We start from the raw sequence: 19727 nt of genomic DNA, 5'->3' as shown, positions 1-19727 counted from the left end.
AATAAGCATAAAGATCTTCCTTTTGCATGTGAGAAAGAAACTCCAAAGAAAGAATGGTTAAGTGATTATCATAAAAGTTTTAATATTAAAGGTAAATCAACAGAAAAGTTATTAACAACATTCTATGATAAAGAGGGATATGTTTTGCATCAGAGAAGCTTAAAACAGTTTTTGAGAGAAGGATTGAGAGTAGCTAAAATTCATAGAGTTTTAAAATTTAAACAAAGTCCTTGGGTGAAAAAGTATATTCAATTCAATACAGATATGAGAGCAAATACAAAAGTAAAATTTGAAGGGGACTTTTATAAATTAATGAATAATGCTGTATTTGGAAAGACTATGGAAAATGTTAGAAACAGACAAAACATTAGATTCGCAACATCTTGGAAAGAAGCTTCGAGATTGATAAATAAACCAAGTTTTGAGAGAGAAGAGGTTTTTTTCAGAGAACTTTTCTGCAATTCATATGAAAAAGGAAAGTATTGTAATGGATAAACCAATTTATATTGGAACAGCAGTTCTTGATTTATCAAAGATATTGATGTATGATTATTTGTATAATGACTTAAAGAAAGAGTATGGTGAAAATGTTTCATTGTTGTATATGGATACTGATAGTTTTATCCTAGATATAAAAACTGATGATGTTTATGAAGATATGAAGAAAAATATTGGAGTATATGATACAAGTAATTTCAGCAAGAAGAGTGAGTTATTTTCCAAAAAGAATGAAAAGGTTATTGGTAAGTTTAAGGATGAGTTGGGTGGAAAAGTAATGAGTGAGTTTATTGGATTGAGAGCAAAGGCATATGCTTATAAGTATGGTGAACAGATTGATAAGAGGTTAAAGGGAATAAAGAAATATGTAATAAAGAAATCAATAACTTTTAGAAATTATTATAATTGTTTGATGAATAAGAAAGAAGAATATAGGAAAATGAATACAATAAGAAGTTATAAACATAACATATATAGTGAAGAAGTAAATAAAAAGGCATTAGGAGCCTTTGATGATAAGAGATTTATTTTAGATAATGGAATAGATTGTGTTCCATATGGATATTGTATGATAGAGTGTATAAAATAGATTATGTTTTAACGATGGGAAGATGGGTTAGGGTTTTTTAAGGGCTACACTTGGTTTTTTCACAATATATAAATGGTTAAACCAAGTATTAATCAAACTAAAGAGTGGAGAAAATCTCAGTCTTGGTATATAAATGGAAAACATAATGAATGTGAAAAATATCAAATAAGTCTTATTGAAAAAATAACTAAAACAAAGGTAAATAAAACAAATAAGCGAATTAATTTAAAAACTAGTAAGTTAGAGGATGTAAAGAAAAAAATGAATATCCTTGAATGGACTGAAAACTTTGATGGTTATCAATTGAACAATGAAAAAACAATTTACTATAATCTCAAAATGATATGTGGCTCAGGAGGTGGCCAGATGAGAGCATTAAGAGAAGTTTATCATTTCGTAATGGCACAAATGGGGTATCTTAAAAAATATAAAGATTCAAATGTTTTGTTTGTCAATATTTTAGATGGGGATTATTGTGCAAAGAAAATTAAACTATTGAAGGAATTTGAGAATGAACAAATCTTTATAGGTTCAATGAGTGAGCTGTTCAACCCCCAGGTGTTCAATTCAATGAGGTTCAACCTCCAGGTTAAAAGGGGAGACAAATAAATATACCTTGGGATAAAAAGGGGATTTATTTTTAGGGAAAAAAAATATAAATCGCTGAAAATCCCCCATTCATTTACATGGGGAAAAGTGAGCCAGAATCAGTATTCTTACCCTACTCATCTTGTAGTAGTTATTGCAGTCAGACATTTCAAGATATAGAATTATATATAAATATACATATATTTATTGTAATGCACACCCAACAGTGCTGTACTGGACTCAAATCTGGTGAAGCTGGAGTTAGATCTCTGCAAGATGGCTTGAGCATGGATGCTTGAATTTAAACTGGAGCATGCCGAATGGTGACTCGGGGAACGTTGCAATTCTCATTTTGGTTGCACACACCAACAACATAACTCGTGTGTCCCCACTGGTAATTTATTCTGGCACAGAGAAGCAATTGGTCCTATGACCACCGGAATGAAAAGATCAAATATGAAGTTTAAGAAAACAGGTATATTAAACCAGGGCAGGAAGCACATAAAACAACAACAATAATAACAAAAAACAGAAAAAAAAATGCTGTCAAATAAATTGCACTTCTTAATGATGAAAATATTTGTTTCACTTCCCTTAATATACTCTATTCTTATCAACATGGACTCATTCAAGAGGTAGTTGGTCCATTTTCATTACATTATGTATGTGTATAAAATAATATTTAATGGGTTGGTGGTAATTGTAGTTCTGATTACTGTTAAGATGTAATACTGTGTATTTACATAACATAAGAGTCACATGACCCCACAACAAGGAAGGCCGAAAGTGATAGTTTCGTTAGATCTTCTTTCCCGGATCCTCCTTTTGTATACTTTCACTCTTATATGTGCTATCATTTCTCTGTTTCTGTTCAGTTTTTATTTATATTATCAATACATATTGTGTTTGTCCCAGTGGTGCTTAGCACTTGGTCACAGTGTACACATGTAGGAAACTGTGCACTCTTGGACTGCTTGCCGTGTACAACAAGCCTACACTAGGCTTGCCGCCAATGGGTGATAGCTGTGAGTGGACCCATTCAGAGGGAGAGGTCGAGTGCAAGGAAGAAGTTTCACTCTCTCGGCGGGTCAGAGTGAGGACATGGGGGAAGCTGACTAAGTTTTGCTCTTGATGGGCTCGCGCATGGCAACACTTGCTTTGGAGCAGTCGTGGGTCACCTTGTGCTTCCTCTGCCATTCTGCATGGTTTTTGGTGCCTTACTGTTCTCCTAAAATGGGGTCTCGACAAGCTTGATGATGTAGGATCTCTCAGGGAGATCAGTGATCCAGGAGGTGCAGAATCTGGCCAACAGTGCACCTTGGATATCTGCAAAGGACATAATTCCGATTTTGTTTTATTTTATCTCTCTCTCTCTCTCTCTCTCTCTCTCTCTCTCTCTCTCTCTCTCTCTCTCTCTCTCTCTCTCTCTCTCTCTCTCTCTCTCTCTCTCTCTCTCTCTCTCTCTCTCTCTCTCTCTCTCTCTCTCTCTCTCTCTCTCTCTCTCTCTCTCTCTCTCTCTCTCTCTCTCTCTCTCTCTCTCTCTCTCTCTCTCTCTCTCTCTCTCTCTCTCTCTCTCTCTCTCTCTCTCTCTCTCTCTCTCTCTCTCTCTCTCTCTCTCTCTCTCTCTCTCTCTCTCTCTCTCTCTCTCTCTCTCTCTCTCTCTCTCTCTCTCTCTCTCTCTCTCTCTCTCTCTCTCTCTCTCTCTCTCTCTCTCTCTCTCTCTCTCTCTCTCTCTCTCTCTCTCTCTCTCTCTCTCTCTCTCTCTCTCTCTCTCTCTCTCTCTCTCTCTCTCTCTCTCTCTCTCTCTCTCTCTCTCTCTCTCTCTCTCTCTCTCTCTCTCTCTCTCTCTCTCTCTCTCTCTCTCTCTCTCTCTCTCTCTCTCTCTCTCTCTCTCTCTCTCTCTCTCTCTCTCTCTCTCTCTCTCTCTCTCTCTCTCTCTCTCTCTCTCTCTCTCTCTCTCTCTCCCCCCCCCCCTCCCCTCTTGTGTCATCTGTCATCCCCATTGATGAATGAATGAGAGTTAATAAAGCGTAGTGATAAGCGTGGCAATAAGCTTTATTTATTTTTCATATCGTACAAGCATGTGGAACCAGGTTTAGTGGCATAATTGTTTGAGTGTTTGCTCTGAGTCTGGGAGGTTGGTGGTTTGAACCCGAGCTTAGTCCTACGAAATATTTTAATGGTATGTGCTGCTTCCTTGCTTGACACTCAGCACTTAATTGGGTTGGGCATGGACAAACAATGCTGGGAAGGCAATGCCAAACCACCCAGTATAACCCTTGCTAAGAAACTGCTTTGGCAACACCAACACTCTGTTAAGAGTATGGTACATCAACATTGACAACAAGCAAGTGCTGTTCAGGCTGTGGTTGTGTATCATTTTACAATGTCCTTTCCTTCCTTTTATTGATTAAGTTGAAGGTTTGAATTTACACTGTTCACTATAAAAAAAACGAACATATAGAATTGATCATGTAATTTTTGAAGGACTATTCCATCGTTTATTCCAAGGGCCTTTGTGGCACAGGGGTGTGCAGAACACCTGATTGCAAGTTTACACATAACGTAATTGCCTCATGCAATAATATAATCATTCAGCATGTGCAACTTATGCACCCTTAGGTTTTTAGAGGTGACACCAGGCTTTCTGAGGAAATCCGAAACGGTCTTTCCAAGATACTACGAGCATTTGGATAATGACTCCATTACGTTTTTATTTCATTGCACCGTACAATCAAAATTGCACTCAAGAGATTAGAGGTAGAGGCGTGTACCGTGTCTTATTGGCAGAGAAAGGGATAGGAGGTAGAGGAATAGGAGAAAAGAAGGCATCATCGCCCACATGATCAGAGTAATGATGCTTTTGCTGAAGAGGAGTGATTCATCACTCATGTCATTGATCTCTTATTTTCCAACCCATCTTCATGATTTTTTTTTAGTGTGTCTGCATAGTCCAAAATTTTATAACGATTGCACATTTTGTGCTAAAAGCACCAAACTTTGCACATACATAGAGGGATACCAAATGATCTTTTTAAGGTATGGTGTACTTGAAATTATACCTCTGTGCACTTGCACAGTGATGTTTAATTGGACACGTTTATTTTGGTATAAGAATCGATGTTAGCGACAAAATCATCCAGTCATGTTTTAAACTCTCGGTATAGGTATGTTATATGTGTATCCATGTGATTTATTTATTAATAATAATTATACATACCTCACTCGTAACACTCGTTTAATACATGACAACTCATAGTATGGAATTTTGCGAAAATATAACAGAAAATTAGGGAACCAAATCGGTATAAATTATGTTAACAAGCCAAGATTGAGGGGAAGAAATGGACCAAACCATTCCATAAAAGCGATTCTCGTTTATTCCTGATTCGTGAAACACCATGCAACCCATGCCTGCAGAAAACGGAGCTTTTGGAATGCTGGCCACATTTTACATCCAATAATCATGGAATTGATAAAAAAAGAAATTCTCTATGGGAAGGTGCTCCTGTGTTGAAAGTTTTGTGTCAATCGCTCAAGTGGTTGTGGAGAAAAAAATTAAAAGTGAATAAAGGTTAAATCATAAGGGTGGAGAAAAAAGTGAGGGCCTTGGCCAATGTTCCACAACATGGTCAAGGATGGTTGTGGACGCCTATTACTGGTAAAGATACAGAAATTCACTTTTATGGAATGGTTCAGTCCATGTGCTGTACATCTCTCAGCACAGATGGGAGATAGTGTATTGCAAAAGTATCATATGGAACAACTAGTTTGTCCACTAACCATGCATGGCAACATATTAAAAGCTGCTGCTAAAGCTGCTGTCACACCTTGACGATTTAGCCAGCGTATGCCGACGTATGAAAAATTTGTCTAAAACGCTGGCACACGTCGAATATGTTATGGGTAAGCTTTGCATACGTTAAGATCACGCTGAAGCACGCTGGCATACGTCGTAGTACACTGAGCTCGTCAAAAATGTTTTAACATGCTCAAAATTTTTTGACGTATGCCAGCGTATGACTTACACGTTCCGCATACGCTGGCCATAAGTTGTAGGCGCGTTACGCGATCGTTGACACATGTTGACACACGTTACTTGTAAGTTACTCATAAGTCGAAACACGTCGAGGTAATGTTTAGCGTCGGTGTTCCAGACTACATGTTTTTTTTTCTTTTCTTTTCTTCGGCATGACGGTGATGTTGACACTTCGATTTCTAGTGCGGTTATAATAGAATATAATTGATAGGCTGCCGCTCAACGATTTAAATCATAACCGCACTAGAAATCGAAGTGTCAACATCACCATCATGCCGAAGAAAAAAAAAAAAACCTTGGAGTCTGGATCACTGATGGGTTCCTCCTGTGTGAACCCCATTTTTTTATACCAATTCCCCTAAACGCTGCCAATACGCCATTATACGGTAGCTGTAAGTTAGTAACAAGTTCAGTAAGTTCTGTGGTCGTCTGGAAGACGTCAAATACGTCTACATACGTCAATATGCTTTGGAGATACGTTACACATCGGTTCAAAGCACGTTACTCATAGGTTAGAAATAAGTTTCGGGTGCGCTAAACATTACCTCGATGTGTGTCGACGTGTGTCAACGATCGCATAGCGTGCCTACAACTTATGGCCAGCGTATGCGGAGTGTGTGCGTCATACGCTGGCATATGTCTAAAATTTTGAGCATGCTTAAAATTTGTCGATATGCTCGGTGTACTACGACGTATGCCAGCATGCTTCAGTGTGCTTTAGCGTGCTCTTAACGTATACAAAACTTACCCATAACGTATTCGACGTGTGCCAGCGTATTCGGCAAATTTTTCATACGTCGACATACGCTGGCTAAAACGTCAAGGTGTGACAGGGCCTTGACACTTCGATGTCTAGTGCGGTTATGATTTGAATTGTCGAGCGGCAGCCTTTTAATAGGCTATGCAACGTGATCGTCGGCGATACGCTGCCGCCCTATGCATACGTTAGACTATCGTTGGGCATAGGTTGTGAACGCTGACAACACGCTCATCATTCGTTGGTATAAGTTATGTACATGTTGTCGAAACGTTCTGTGTACGTTACTAATACGTTATGCATACGTCCAACTCGTTATGAATACGCCAAAAACTGAAAAAAAAAACATCAATAGTTCAGCGTACGCCAGCGTTTTACATACATTTTGATACCTCGCCATACGCTGGCTAAAACGTCAAGGTGTGACAGCGGCTTAAAGACAACATTGACCACAACCTAAGCACAATCACTGCCAAAGATTCCTTCCATGGAACTGGTACCTCGCTACTGCAACATCCTACTTTTGTTGGTGAAGAAACTGACTGCAGCATTGTCATTATTGAAAGTGACATGGGCTCAAAGATAGCTGGGCCACCTACCACACGACTATACTAATGTTCCTCCAGTTGCCTCTAACACCAAAGGCTCACCTGTGTGAGCTTCAAGTGTAACAACCCTGAGCAGGACCACTTTTGACCAATGTAAAAAAGAAGAGTTTGAATGGCTGGATAACACAAAACATGTTATTGAAGGTACAGCTGAGAATTGTTCTGAGAATACCTCTTGGGCTGCATACCATGCAAATTGATAGCTGGCAGGAAAAATAATAATCTCACCCATTGCACTGCTCCCCTTATTAAATCACAGTCCCCACACAGTAGCAACGATCCACCACTCAATGTATGTGGTGAAAAGTGTTGTCGATTATCTGAACCCAGGACAAACACCCGTTCTGACATTTGACCAACAACTATGTGCCATCTCCACACAAATCCAATGGGAATGGCCTTGGGCCAGATACTTCTTCCGAGACCTGCCCTTCCTTCTCCGACAAGCTGGGGTTGGATTCAGATTGATGATGGACGATATGAGCCATATTGCACTACACTCCCTGAAGCCTCTCAGACTTGCCATGAGCTGATCTCTTGTGGCATCCAAGAAAGGATGGCAGAACCACTGCAAATGCAAAAAGGCTAATTTTAACGCACAGCTCTGTGCTCTTGTGATGGAGCATGCTCCAGCAATTACGTTTGATGACCTCAAACATTCTTGTTTAGCATCTGTTAGTTCAAAATGATAAGTACTTTATTTCACTGTCATTTCTCCTTGTATCTGATGTGAGCCTCCTTGTCTTATATTAGGCTAAAATAGACATTATTTCAAATGACAGCACATGTGCCTACATGGATTATGTCAAAATATTTTTAAAATAATAATTATATAATTGTTTACAGATTTACCTGTGTTTTTAATTACTTTGTGAATCGTGCTCATATCTTATTTCAAATGAGTCAACTTGTGTTCTTCCAAGCTCAAATAGACACAATTTCTATTGGCTGCGTATACACACACATGCACTATCAAATGCTCCAATATCTGAAAATGATCGTTATATATTTGTCGACTAATGGTCTAAGTTTGGTGCTTTTATCACAAAATGCACAATAGGTTTTCTATGCTGAAGGACTATGTTCTTTTTTGACATTTTCATTCAAGAGTAATTCTCAGTTGGACATTGTGTGAACTTTAAACAACTAGGAATAAGCACTCCCTCTGGTAGCAGAATATTGGATCAGTGAATCGCTTACTAAAGTACAGGAAATGAAAGCGGAGGTCTGTGCATGTTTTTACTTGACAAATACATGTACATTACACACACAGAGAATTGGTGTCTTTTCATATGAAACACTGGCAGTTAGCATTACTGCAGTATGTACTTTTAGATAGAAGTGATATTTTTTAAAATAAGTGCTAACAAAACCACACAAATATGGATATACACAATAATTGACAGGATTTTCTTCAGAATAGGTGTCATCATTTCCCCACCCTCAATATACCCTGTCTCTGGTGGTGGGCAGTGGTTAAACTAAGCAGTTTCAATTGTATAAGATTCAGACATAAATACATACAGAGAATTGTTGAATTTTAGTATGCAAGTGTGCCTTACATTTGTAAGTATCATTTTATTTACTCTTTCAAAAGGGGGATTGACATGTGCCTTACACTTGAGTGCACCTTAGAATGGTGTGTGTATATAATATATATATATATATATATATATATATATATATATATATATATATAAAAACTAATTGATGCATACCAGAAATTGAACTAGAAAGGCACTGTTCGCGATCGCAATGTCACCAGATATGCCTCTGCCCATATTATTACATCATCAGAATAATTGTACCAAGTTTGATTTAAATATCTGAATCCAGATTCAAAATATTAAATAATTCTGGCTGCCAGACCATGCGTCTGATCTGGTTGAAATTTAAAACATATATTCCCTATGACGACTAGATCATAATGATGACATTTCACATCGATTGATGAAGCGGTTCATGAGAGAATTTTGTTTTTTAAAAGATTTTCGTTCAATCCAATACGGCTGCCAGACTATATGACATTAATTATTCGTGAACCTCCTGGTATCCCCAATGTTTGGGGAACATGTGGGTGAAGTTTCCCCTCGATTTATTAAGCCATTTTGGAGAAGAAGATTTTTAAAGGTTTATTCTTCAAAAAAATCATCGCTGCCAAACCATGTGACTTATGACGTCATAGGTGGATAACCTTTTGTTCCTCTTCGATAGATGATCATAACGGTAAAGTTTCTCCTTGATTTGTTCAGCCATTTCAGAGAAGAAGATGTTTGAATGTTTTTATGTTAAAAAAAAAAGTTTGCCGAACCACGTGACCGATGACATCATGCAGTTTAGCTCGAGATGACCTCAAAATTATTCATACTGCTCGGATAATGCGTTTGACGTATGCAATTATGACATCATCAAAAAAATCACACTTTTTTTCCCCCATGTGGAGGACTTGATATGTGCCAAGTTTCAATTTTTTATGTGGAGTGGTTTCAGAGATACAAAGGTCCAATTGTTTTTCCTTTTTTCCAACATGGCTGCCACGCCATGTGACTTTTGACATCATAATTATCATTAAGACACATGAGTAGTCGCACATATGGTGAAAAATTAGTGTCAATCAGATAAGCGGTTGCAGAGAAAACAGAGAAAATTAGCATGGATGGACGTACGTACGTACAGACGGACGACCCAAAAACATAATACCACCGACGACTTCATCAGTATAGGCATAAAAAAAGACGTGGGCACCGGCTCTGGATGTAAGCTGTACGACTACAACTATACATTTGGAACATAAACAACAATGACAACTAAAGCTTTGTAGCATCATGATGGTGACATTTGCCAGGCAAACAGAGAGATTTTGCCTTAAAACCCATCTAATTCAAGTCGGGGAAAGTTGAAAACTGCTGATGGTAAAATAAAAATTGTAATGAAGTTTACGAGACCACAGAAGGGAGCACACACATCAGCACCAAAGGAGATGGGCACACAATGTTGACCCATTAACCTATTCTGATGTTGAATTGTATAATGTTTTTCTTGCTGGAAGGGAGATCTGATTCTGAATGAATGAAGCCCATATTGCCAATATGACAATATTTACCTCCACCACCGAAGGTGGATGGAGGTTATGTTTTCACCCCTGTTTGCCTGTGAGCAGTATATCTCAAAAGTTTATGGACGTATTTGGACAAAATTTGGTCGACATGTTGGGTGTGTGCTAATAACGGATTTATTAGATTTTGGTGAATATCTGGATCCGGATACAGGAATTTTAAAAGTGATTCTTCACCATTGAGTGATAGGGCTAAAACGACATATAGCAGTCTATCTCAAGAAGTTATTAAATGATTCAAATAGAACTTGGCGGACAGGTTGGGTGTGCGACAAGGACGAATTGATTCGATTTTGGTGAAAATCTGAATCCAGATCCGAGATTAGATATGGCAATATTTACCTCCACTACCGAAGGCAAACAGACATAATTATCATTAAGACATTCTGTTTTGTGGATGAGTTCGGTATGTGACAAACGAACCAATTCGATTTTGGTTATCCAATCATTGAGATACAAAATGACAACAAATATATCACCTGAATAAATGTGATGCCCCTTTTATCATTTGCAATTAAATGGTGATACATGAGTTCCTTTTTAGCCCGTCCCCCACGCAGCAGAATATAGGGTTTTGCAATCACTTCTGTGTGTCTGTCCAGGCCATAATTTTTTTTTACAATTTGAGCTTTTTTTCATCAAATTTTCAACAAAGCTTTATTATGAGAATATGGAGAAGACAAATTAATAATTTTGTTAAAATAATTTTCATTATTATTATTATTGTTGTTATTATTATTATCTCTGCCACCAAAGGTGGAAGGAGGTTATGCTTTCAACCCTGTTTGTTTGTTTGTGTGCAGGATATCTCAAAGAGTTGTAGACAGATTCAGATGAAATTTGGTGGGCAGGTTGTGTACCTGTGGCAAGGATGAACTGATTCGATTTTGGTAAAGACCCAGATCTGGATCTGGCTACTAGAATTTTTCAAGTGATTCTTCACCATTGAGAGACGGGCCAAAATAGATTTCTAGCAAAATATCTTTAAAAATTGTGTTCATATTCGGACGAAACTTGGTGGACACATCGGGTGTATGACAAGGACAAACTTATTCAATCTTGATTAAGATCCAAATCCGGATCTGGATTTGATTATTACCTCTGCCACCAAAGGTGAAGGAGGTTATGTTTTCACCCCTTTCTGTCTGTTTGTTTATGTAACAGGATATCTCAAAAAGTTGTGGACGGATCCACATGAAATTTTGTAGACAGATTGGGTGTGCGACAAGGACAAACTGCTTAGAATTTGGTGAAGATCAGGATCTGGATTCCGCCCACTAGATTTTTTTTTTATAGTGATTCTGCACCATTGAGAGATCGGGCTAAAAACGACATATTGCACAATATCACAAAAAGTTGTCGACGGATTCGGACAGGTTGGGTGTGTCAAGGATGAAGTTGTTCGATTTTGGTGAAGATCCGAATCCGGATCTGGATATGAGAATTATTTAATTCTTAAAGTGATTCTTTACCATTGATAGGGCCAAAAACATTATCGTACTGTTTCGCAAGATACTTCAAAAATGTGTTGGGAATGATATGTACTTGTGGATCAGGCATTATGTGGCAGAGGTATGCGCTCTACCAAGTGCACTTTGAGTTTCTTTTTTTTTAAGTGATTCTTCACCATTTAGAGATAGGGGTAACTGATATACTACATGATATCTCAAAAAGTTGTGGACAGATTCGGATGAAACTTGATAGACAGGTTGGGTGTGTGACAAGGACGAATTGATTCGGTTTTGGTGAAGATCTGAATCCAGATTCGAGATTAGATATGGCAATATTTACCTCCACTACCGAAGGCAAACAGACATAATTATCATTTAGACATTCTATATGAGTAGTCACAACTTTGTGGACATCGGGATCGTCTGCTAGCATCCATTTATATAGTACTAAAACTCTCATCTTGTAAGTTTGTATGTATGTTCCCGAAATACAGCCAAAATGGTACACGATAGCGCAAAATTTTTAGGGCCGCCTTACTCACCATTTTCCTGTGGGTGTGCAGTATCAAATCTCATTCCAATCGGGCAATGAAAAAAAATTATTAAAAAAGTCAATTCTCGATTTAGTCAAGTACACTTCGGGAGTATTTGATCAATGCAAACAACCTTAGCGGTATAGTTTGCTGGAGCTATCTTTTTTATTCTTGAAATGTTTTTTTTCGTCAACCGCTGTCACAACGGGAACCAAACGGGTTCACGGGTCGTCTCGTGTATATTAAAACTTGGTACTTAAAAAAAAAGAAATCTTTTCTTGGTGGATTTACCTGTCCACCAAGTTTTGTCCGAATCCGTCCACAACTTTTTGAGATATCGTGCTATATATTATTTTTGGCCCTGCATCTCAATGGTGAAGAATCACTTCAAAAATTCTAGTAGTCGGATCCGTATCTTCACCAAAATCTAATCAGTTCGTCCTTGTCACACACCCAACCTGCCCACCAAATTTAATTCATATCCGTCTACAACTTTTTGAGATATCCTGCACACAGACAGACAAACAGACAGAGATTGGTGAAAATATAACCTCCTTCCCCTTTGGTGGTGGAGGTAATGAGTTAATGATTAATGCCATTTATGATTGCATGTTTCATTAAATGCATAAAAATTAAATGTGTTTTGTGCAGTACACCTCTGCTTTGACCTATGATTCGGTGCGTGTCATGGTGGAAGCATTTGTTCACCTTCGTGCACAACACATCGACCCTTCACGCAAGGGCAGCACCGGAGAGTGCCTTGCCAATCCAGCTGTACCCTGGTCTCAAGGGATTGATATCAACCGGGCTCTCAAACAGGTGTTCTTCCCTTGTTCATCCAGCAAAAATATTAATTCGGCCATTCATTCATTTTGCTGTGCATACTACGTATTTCTTGTGAAAAGCATATAATCTGCTTTCAAATGGGTTCAGCATCAAAATTTAATTCATGCTTTTGTTCAATTTTCTCGATTAATACTTAGAAATCCCATTAATACAATCACAGACTGGAGATTTCAAGTGTAATCATAAATAATATTTTGAATGCATTCTCTTTCATTATAATTAAGAACTTGTTCATGAATAGTCATTCTCTCATAATCCATTCACAATCTTTGTGCCTGCAGGTTCATATCCAGGGGTTAACTGGTAACATCCAATTTGATGACAGTGGGAGGAGAAAAAACTACACTATTGACATGATAGAACTCAAATCATCAGGCATGCGCAGAGTGAGTTACCCAGTCTTATCTCATCCATGGACAGCATAATGTGCATTTCAAGTCTTGTGCACCTATGTTTTTTTTTTGTTCTGTCGTCTGTTCGTCTTTATATCTGCAAACATGGTGGTTTGGCATTGGATCAGAGATTAATATTTCTCAGATTCATATCCTGACATATCCTGGCCTATGAATTGACTGTTAATAGACCATCTTGCTCAGAGCAGGTGGAATTTGGGGATACCTTCAAAGGGGTCTACATTTAACCCTCTTCTCAAATACAGCTGTCATGAGGTTACTCAGCAGTGAGATCATTCTTTCAATTGTTAATTTTCAGTTCACAATGGCAGCTTCATGGGTTCTCTGAGTGAATACAGAAAAGAAAGAGTTTGGTGAGATTGGATAGTCAACCCCTGCAGACATTCTTACCTTAGCCGGAATAGTTGGGTTACTCATGAAAAAGTAAATAACTACAAGGAAGTGGTTCTTAAAGTTGCTTTAACACATTTGCAGCTTTACCAAAATAACAATGCATTTGATGAAATACTCATTAATTTACCATCAAATCATACACCAAACCTGATGAAATATTTTCTAGGGGCAGGATAGTCTGCTCGCATGTATATTAAAAGTTGGTGCTTTTTTAAAAAAAGAGTAGGCCATTGTGTACTTGTATCTCGTCAAATTGAAAATTACTGCTTCGCTGTAGTTACACCCAGAGAAGAGATGATCGTTATTGAGTTGCAATGCAAACCAAAACGTCATAATGTCTCCTGCCTTCTTCGAGCTCCAAAGATTGTTACGATCAAGTATGTATGAATATAAATGCTTGAAAATTAACAAGCATGATGAGTCCAGTATCCTTTTCTTGTGTTTGCATTTCCTTGATTATAATCAATTTTTTCTTGTTCATATCTATTCCTGTTGCACATTTCATCATTTGACATTGTGAGTTAAATTATTCTCAAAATGATTAGCATGATGGAAAAGACCCTCGTACATTTTGTCTTTCAATGTTAAATAAGTCCTCTTCGTTGAGAAATATTTATTTAAGCTGTACTCTCTGAGTTAAAATTCGACAGAAAATGCACAATGTTGATGATCAATCAGCCATAACTCAATAGATAAAACAAATCAGCCAGTAACTAACAGAGCCAGAACACTTGGCTGGCAAATTGGTAAAGTAGGGGCAGCCAGAAACTGCTCAAAGATGACACTTTTCTGGTTTGATGTGATGGTTTTTGTTTTGTTTTTTTTTGCAGTTTGGCTACTGGAATGACGATGAGAAACTACAACTGATTTCTGAGAAAGCAGCATCAGATAATGACTCGATTTCACTTGATAACCGTACAATAAATATCACTACCATCTTGGTAATAATCACACTAACATGATGTCATTTGTTTTCTGTTGTGTTCCCCAGAAGTCTTTGACACATGCAGCTTGCTGTCACCTCTCTCTCATTGTCTCTCTTATATTGCTGTCTGCCTGTATTAGATTCCATCTTGCATGAAATATTTCCCATTCTCACTCTTTGCCTCTCATTATGAAGAATATAAAATGACTTTAGAAAACATAATTTACTGATTAAAGATGTAACATACTACTACTACTACTACTACTACTGCTGATACTACTACTACTACTAAGATCCTTAATAATTCCCATCTTGTGGGCTCAGCTGGGAAACGTTTTTACCTCATCTTTCACGAATCGGGTGGTCAGGCCTGATGCAAGACTGAAATTTTTATTCAGTCCAGCTGAAGCTTGCTTACTCTCTGTGAGAGACACTGTCGAATCCTTAATGTCCACCAAGCAATGCTAGCAGACCTAGCTTAGCATCTATTTGAGGGATTGCACATTTTGTGATGTAACACCCCCATCTACAAAGCACAAATCTGACTCGACATTAGACCAATTTGACATTGTGAACTTTATAGTTGGGTCGGGAATTGAACCGAGGCTGTGCAGCTCAAAGGCAAATGCACTAGTTCTGCACCACTCTGCCAAACGATAATGCAATTTTATTTATTGAGGGAGCTTGGTCAATACACCCCTCAGTTGTGCATGTGGATTGGTAGTAATAGTAGTTGTATATTGTGGAGATTACAATAATGTATGAGATTTTTTTTCAGTTAAATAATAAATAGAGAAGTGAAAAAAATCCTTTTCATTAGCAGTTCGACTGACAGGACAGCTCAAAGGTATCATGTGTATCATTCGCAACCAAACTTTTCATTTGCTGGAACAGTTTAAGCATCCCCTTCTCTGCCGAAAGCCTCTCTTCCATAAGGAAAGCGGTGGCAGACTCTCCCTGGCATGAACCTTTGTGCCAAAGCATAGTCCCCTTGTCCCAAGGCAGACAGTTTGTTGTTCCCAGTCCTCTGTCATCAAGCTTCCAGCCCCTGGTGACACCAATAAATGGTGGATGCGACAAAGCCCACATGTTAGCATTCTTGAGCTTGAAGTGTTGCTGATGCTTTGGGTATAAGAAAACAAAGACTGAACTGGAATCACCTAGTTATGCAATATGGATGAACATTGACTGATGTCATGCAGGGTGTGCCATATCACCAAATGTAGCAACTGCATTGAAAGAGGCCGTTAACTGCCATTCTGGCTTGTATGTGCCTGTTGAGCCTAAAAAACCTTTCCCTCTGCTTTTAAAATGCATCTATTTGCGTATTTCTCAGAGTTGCTTGATTAAAGCCATCTTTCATGCAGAAAGCAATGCAGGAACACTGCAAGCATATCATCTTCCATTTTTGGAGTGGATCAAATGATATGCATTTGTCTGTCATTTATATAAACAGCTACATAATCATGTTGCCCAAAGCTCATTTGGAAATGGAAATGGCACAATGCTTATATTATGACCCAAGGAGTTGGAATACTTCACTGTGCAAACGAGGCAATTCTCTCCTTTGAGCTGGTTCTATCCCTGCCAAGGATATGATCTGCCCATAAGTTGTTGTCTTGGTGTAATGCAAACATGGCATTGCATCATAAAGTGTGCTGTCCTTATCGAGGAGCTTTTAAGCCGGCTTCATATCTGCTAGCAATTGCTTTTGAATGTTAAATTCCCATGGTGTGTTTGAAAAGAGGTAGTCATTATGTAAAAGTATTAGGCTTGGGCAGTTCTTAAAATTTGAAAATCGATTCCGATTCTGAACTGCTGTCTCGATTCCAAAAGGAATCGATTCCGATTCTGAACTCCTGTCTCGGTTCCAAAAGGAATCGATTTCGATTCTTCACCAAAATCTTATCTATTCGTCCTTGTCACACACCCAACTTGCTCGACTAGTTTCATCCAAATCCGTCTATAATTTTTTGAGACAACCACCGCACACAGACAAGCAGGGGTGAAAAACATAACGTTCATCCATCTTCAGTGGTGGAGGGAATAAAGAGAAATAATTTAAGCATATAATTTATGTTCACGGGTAAATAAAATCAGTGGCTTGGTTTATGTAAACTGATAAGTGTGTGTGTGTGTGTGTGTGTGTGTGTGTGTGTGTGTGTGTGTGTGTGTGTGTGTGTGTGTGTGTGTGTGTGTGTGTGTGTGTGTGTGTGTGTCCTCCATAACTCCAAAAAAATTAAAGCTAGAATTCGGAGACGAACTCCTATCTGGATATGTCCAGAGACAAACTCCCGTCCAGCGACAGACTCCTATCTGGACGCGTCCGGAGACAAAGTTCCGGAGACAAAAGTGCTTGGCCGATATCGGCATTTTTTTCTGGAATCAGCAGGATGGAGTCAGTGTGATTACCAAATACAGTACGTTCTGCATACAACCCAGAAATGTTGAGTAGCTTTCACCGAAAAACAATGTTGCATTTATATAGACATTTCAGGGATATGTTCACAAATATTAATCTTTATTATATAAACAGCTGCGTGTGACGGGTGGAAAAAAAATTTAGCTCGGTAATTTAGAAAACACGTTGACTTGGCAAACTTGAAAATTGGGTGTTATTTCACAACTTGCTCAGAATGACGGAGCATGAACAACTCGCTCAGGATGACGGAGCACGAAGCACTCGCTCAGAATGGAGCAGGAAGCACTCACTCAGGATGACGGAGTACGAAGCACTCGCTCAGTATGATGGAGCACGAAGCACTCACTCAGGATGACGGAGCACGAAGCACTCCCTCAGGATGACGGAGCTCGAAGCACTCGCTCAGGATGACGGAGCACAAAGCACTCGCTCAGGATGACGAAGCTCGAAGCACTCGCTCAGGATGACGGAGCACGAAGCACTCGCTCAGGATAACGGATCATGAAGCACTTGCTCAGGATAACGGATCATGAAGCACTCGCTCAGGATAATGGATCACAAAGCGCTCGCTCAGGATGACGGAGCACGAAGCACTCGCTCAGGATGACGGAGCACGAAGCACTCGTCAAGGATGATGGAGCTCGAAGCACTCGCTCAGGATGACGAAGCTCGAAGCACTCGCTCAGGATGACGGATCATGAAGCACTTGCTCAGGATGACGGATCATGAAGCACTCGCTCATGATAATGGATCACGAAGCGCTCGCTCAGGATGAGGGAGTACGAAGCACTCGCTCAGGATGAGGGAGCACGAAGCACTCGCTCAGGATGAGGGAGCACGAAGCACTCGCTCAGGATGAGGGAGCACGAAGCACTCGCTCAGGATGAGGGAGCATGAAGCACTCGCTCAGGATGAGGGAGCACGAAGTACTCGCTCAGGATGAGGGAGCACGAAGCACTCGCTCAGGAAGGTGGAGCACGAAGCACTCGCTCAGGATGGTGGAGCACGAAGCACTCGCTCAGGATGATGGAGCACGAAGCACTCGTTCTGAATGACTTGGCATGGCAAAAGCGTCTGCAGTGAGTGAACGATTCGCTCAGAATGACATGGTGCGGTTCCGCTGTCGACTAATGGTCACTCTGCAAGTGGCTTAAGCACTCAAATTGAAAGGTTGATCACGAAAGACTGGCCAGGTTGTGGCTGCACACCATATGGCGATGGGATCCTATTAACTTTAAAGCCAGTATTCACCGTGCCCGCAGCAGTTAAATATATTAAATGAACTCGTTTAAATAATGACTTTTATAGTTTATCCACAAAAGAGTTGCTCTTCAACGTAGCACAGCTGTGGAGACATCGAAAAGTTTAATTGCCCATGAAATAAACATAGCAGAAAATCCGACACGTAGCCAGCTCGTCTGTGCACGTGTCACATGGCACATCGTTCTCAAATTCAGAAGTTGGCATTTCTTGCATTATACGATGCGATTTTCCACAATCTATTCTCATCGACTGATTAAAGTATATAATCGAAATATAATTTGAGTTTGAAAGATCAGATGATGTGGACTAAATTACTTGAAAGCTGGAGTGAAATCTGAAAATGTTAAGAAATCAGCGGTGTTTAGTTTTTTTTTTGCAGGTTTGTGCTTCCCGCTCCCTCATCCTGAGCGAGTGCTTCCCGCTCCCTTATCCTGAGCGAGTGCTTCGTGCTCCCTCATCTTGACCAATCAGCTTGCTATCGCTTGCCAAGCCAACCGTTCCGTATCACCATTTCATTGGACTGCTTGCTTGAGTGCTTAAGCGATTTGCCAAGTGCCCTACAGTCGATAGCAGTTGAGGTCGTGTCCCGATAGGGATGTACAGTTGGCAGTTTTTACAAGGTAGAGGTACGTTTCCAGCAAACACGGACGTGGTGCATATGGGTAGATTTGTATCTGTGAAGGGACTCTCCGCAGGGTTAGTCCATGAGCTGGAGGGCCATTTCTGGCCAATTGGTACCATCTTGAGGGACCAAGGTTTGTTGTGATTTTCTGTTAGGTTGATGTATCTGGAACACAAAAATGCATGCTGGACATCCGAGTAGAGTAGCTCAAGCATTTTAGACAGCTTTGTGTGCAGCAGGGGTATATCCACAAAATATCCACAAAATACGTTAATTTTACCACGTTTATGATTTGGTGGCGTCATTGCTCAAATGTAATGCACTTTATTTGAAAGGAAATTTAAATCACATCCATATCACAAATCATGCATTTTACTTCCAAACTGCAAAATTAAAAGGCTACTAAGTTTTATTTTATTAATCTGAAATAGTTTCAAAGATGCTACATGTTCAATTCAATAGTATAAGAAAACATATATGTTGTGAAGTTCTTGAACAATTTTGAACAGAATGTGCCACAGAGTTATCTTTAATCCCACAGTGTTGAATAAAGAAAATAGCTTTTCGACATAATCATTAAACAGAAACAGGCAATGACAAATAATTTGAGAGATATGCATTATGGAGTATCAATTGTCAATGTCACTGTCGTCATCGTCCTCATG

At 39.2% G+C, this 19727-nt stretch overlaps 1 protein-coding gene across 3 annotated transcripts in view; it reads left to right on the top strand.

Moving 5' to 3' along the window:
• The window catches only part of LOC147024758 (glutamate receptor 4-like), a 584244-nt gene that overhangs the window by 204176 nt on the left and 360341 nt on the right, over positions 1-19727 (top strand). For all 3 annotated transcript variants that reach the window (XR_015059188.1, XM_085885009.1, XM_085885010.1), the window contains exons 7-9: positions 12830-12997; positions 13306-13410; positions 14661-14771. Coding sequence is in view for 2 of the 3 variants with exons in the window: in XM_085885009.1 (XP_085741135.1) it covers positions 12830-12997; positions 13306-13410; positions 14661-14771 (384 nt within the window). In the remaining variant the exon portion in view is untranslated. The remainder of the gene's footprint in view (positions 1-12829; positions 12998-13305; positions 13411-14660; positions 14772-19727) is intronic.

Source organism: Eptatretus burgeri, chromosome 6 (genome assembly GCF_056783735.1).
Source record: "Eptatretus burgeri isolate ZD-2024b chromosome 6, Ebu_testis_v1, whole genome shotgun sequence".
NCBI classification, from domain to species: domain Eukaryota; kingdom Metazoa; phylum Chordata; class Myxini; order Myxiniformes; family Myxinidae; genus Eptatretus; species Eptatretus burgeri.
This window is presented reverse-complemented; position numbering and strand designations above follow the sequence as displayed.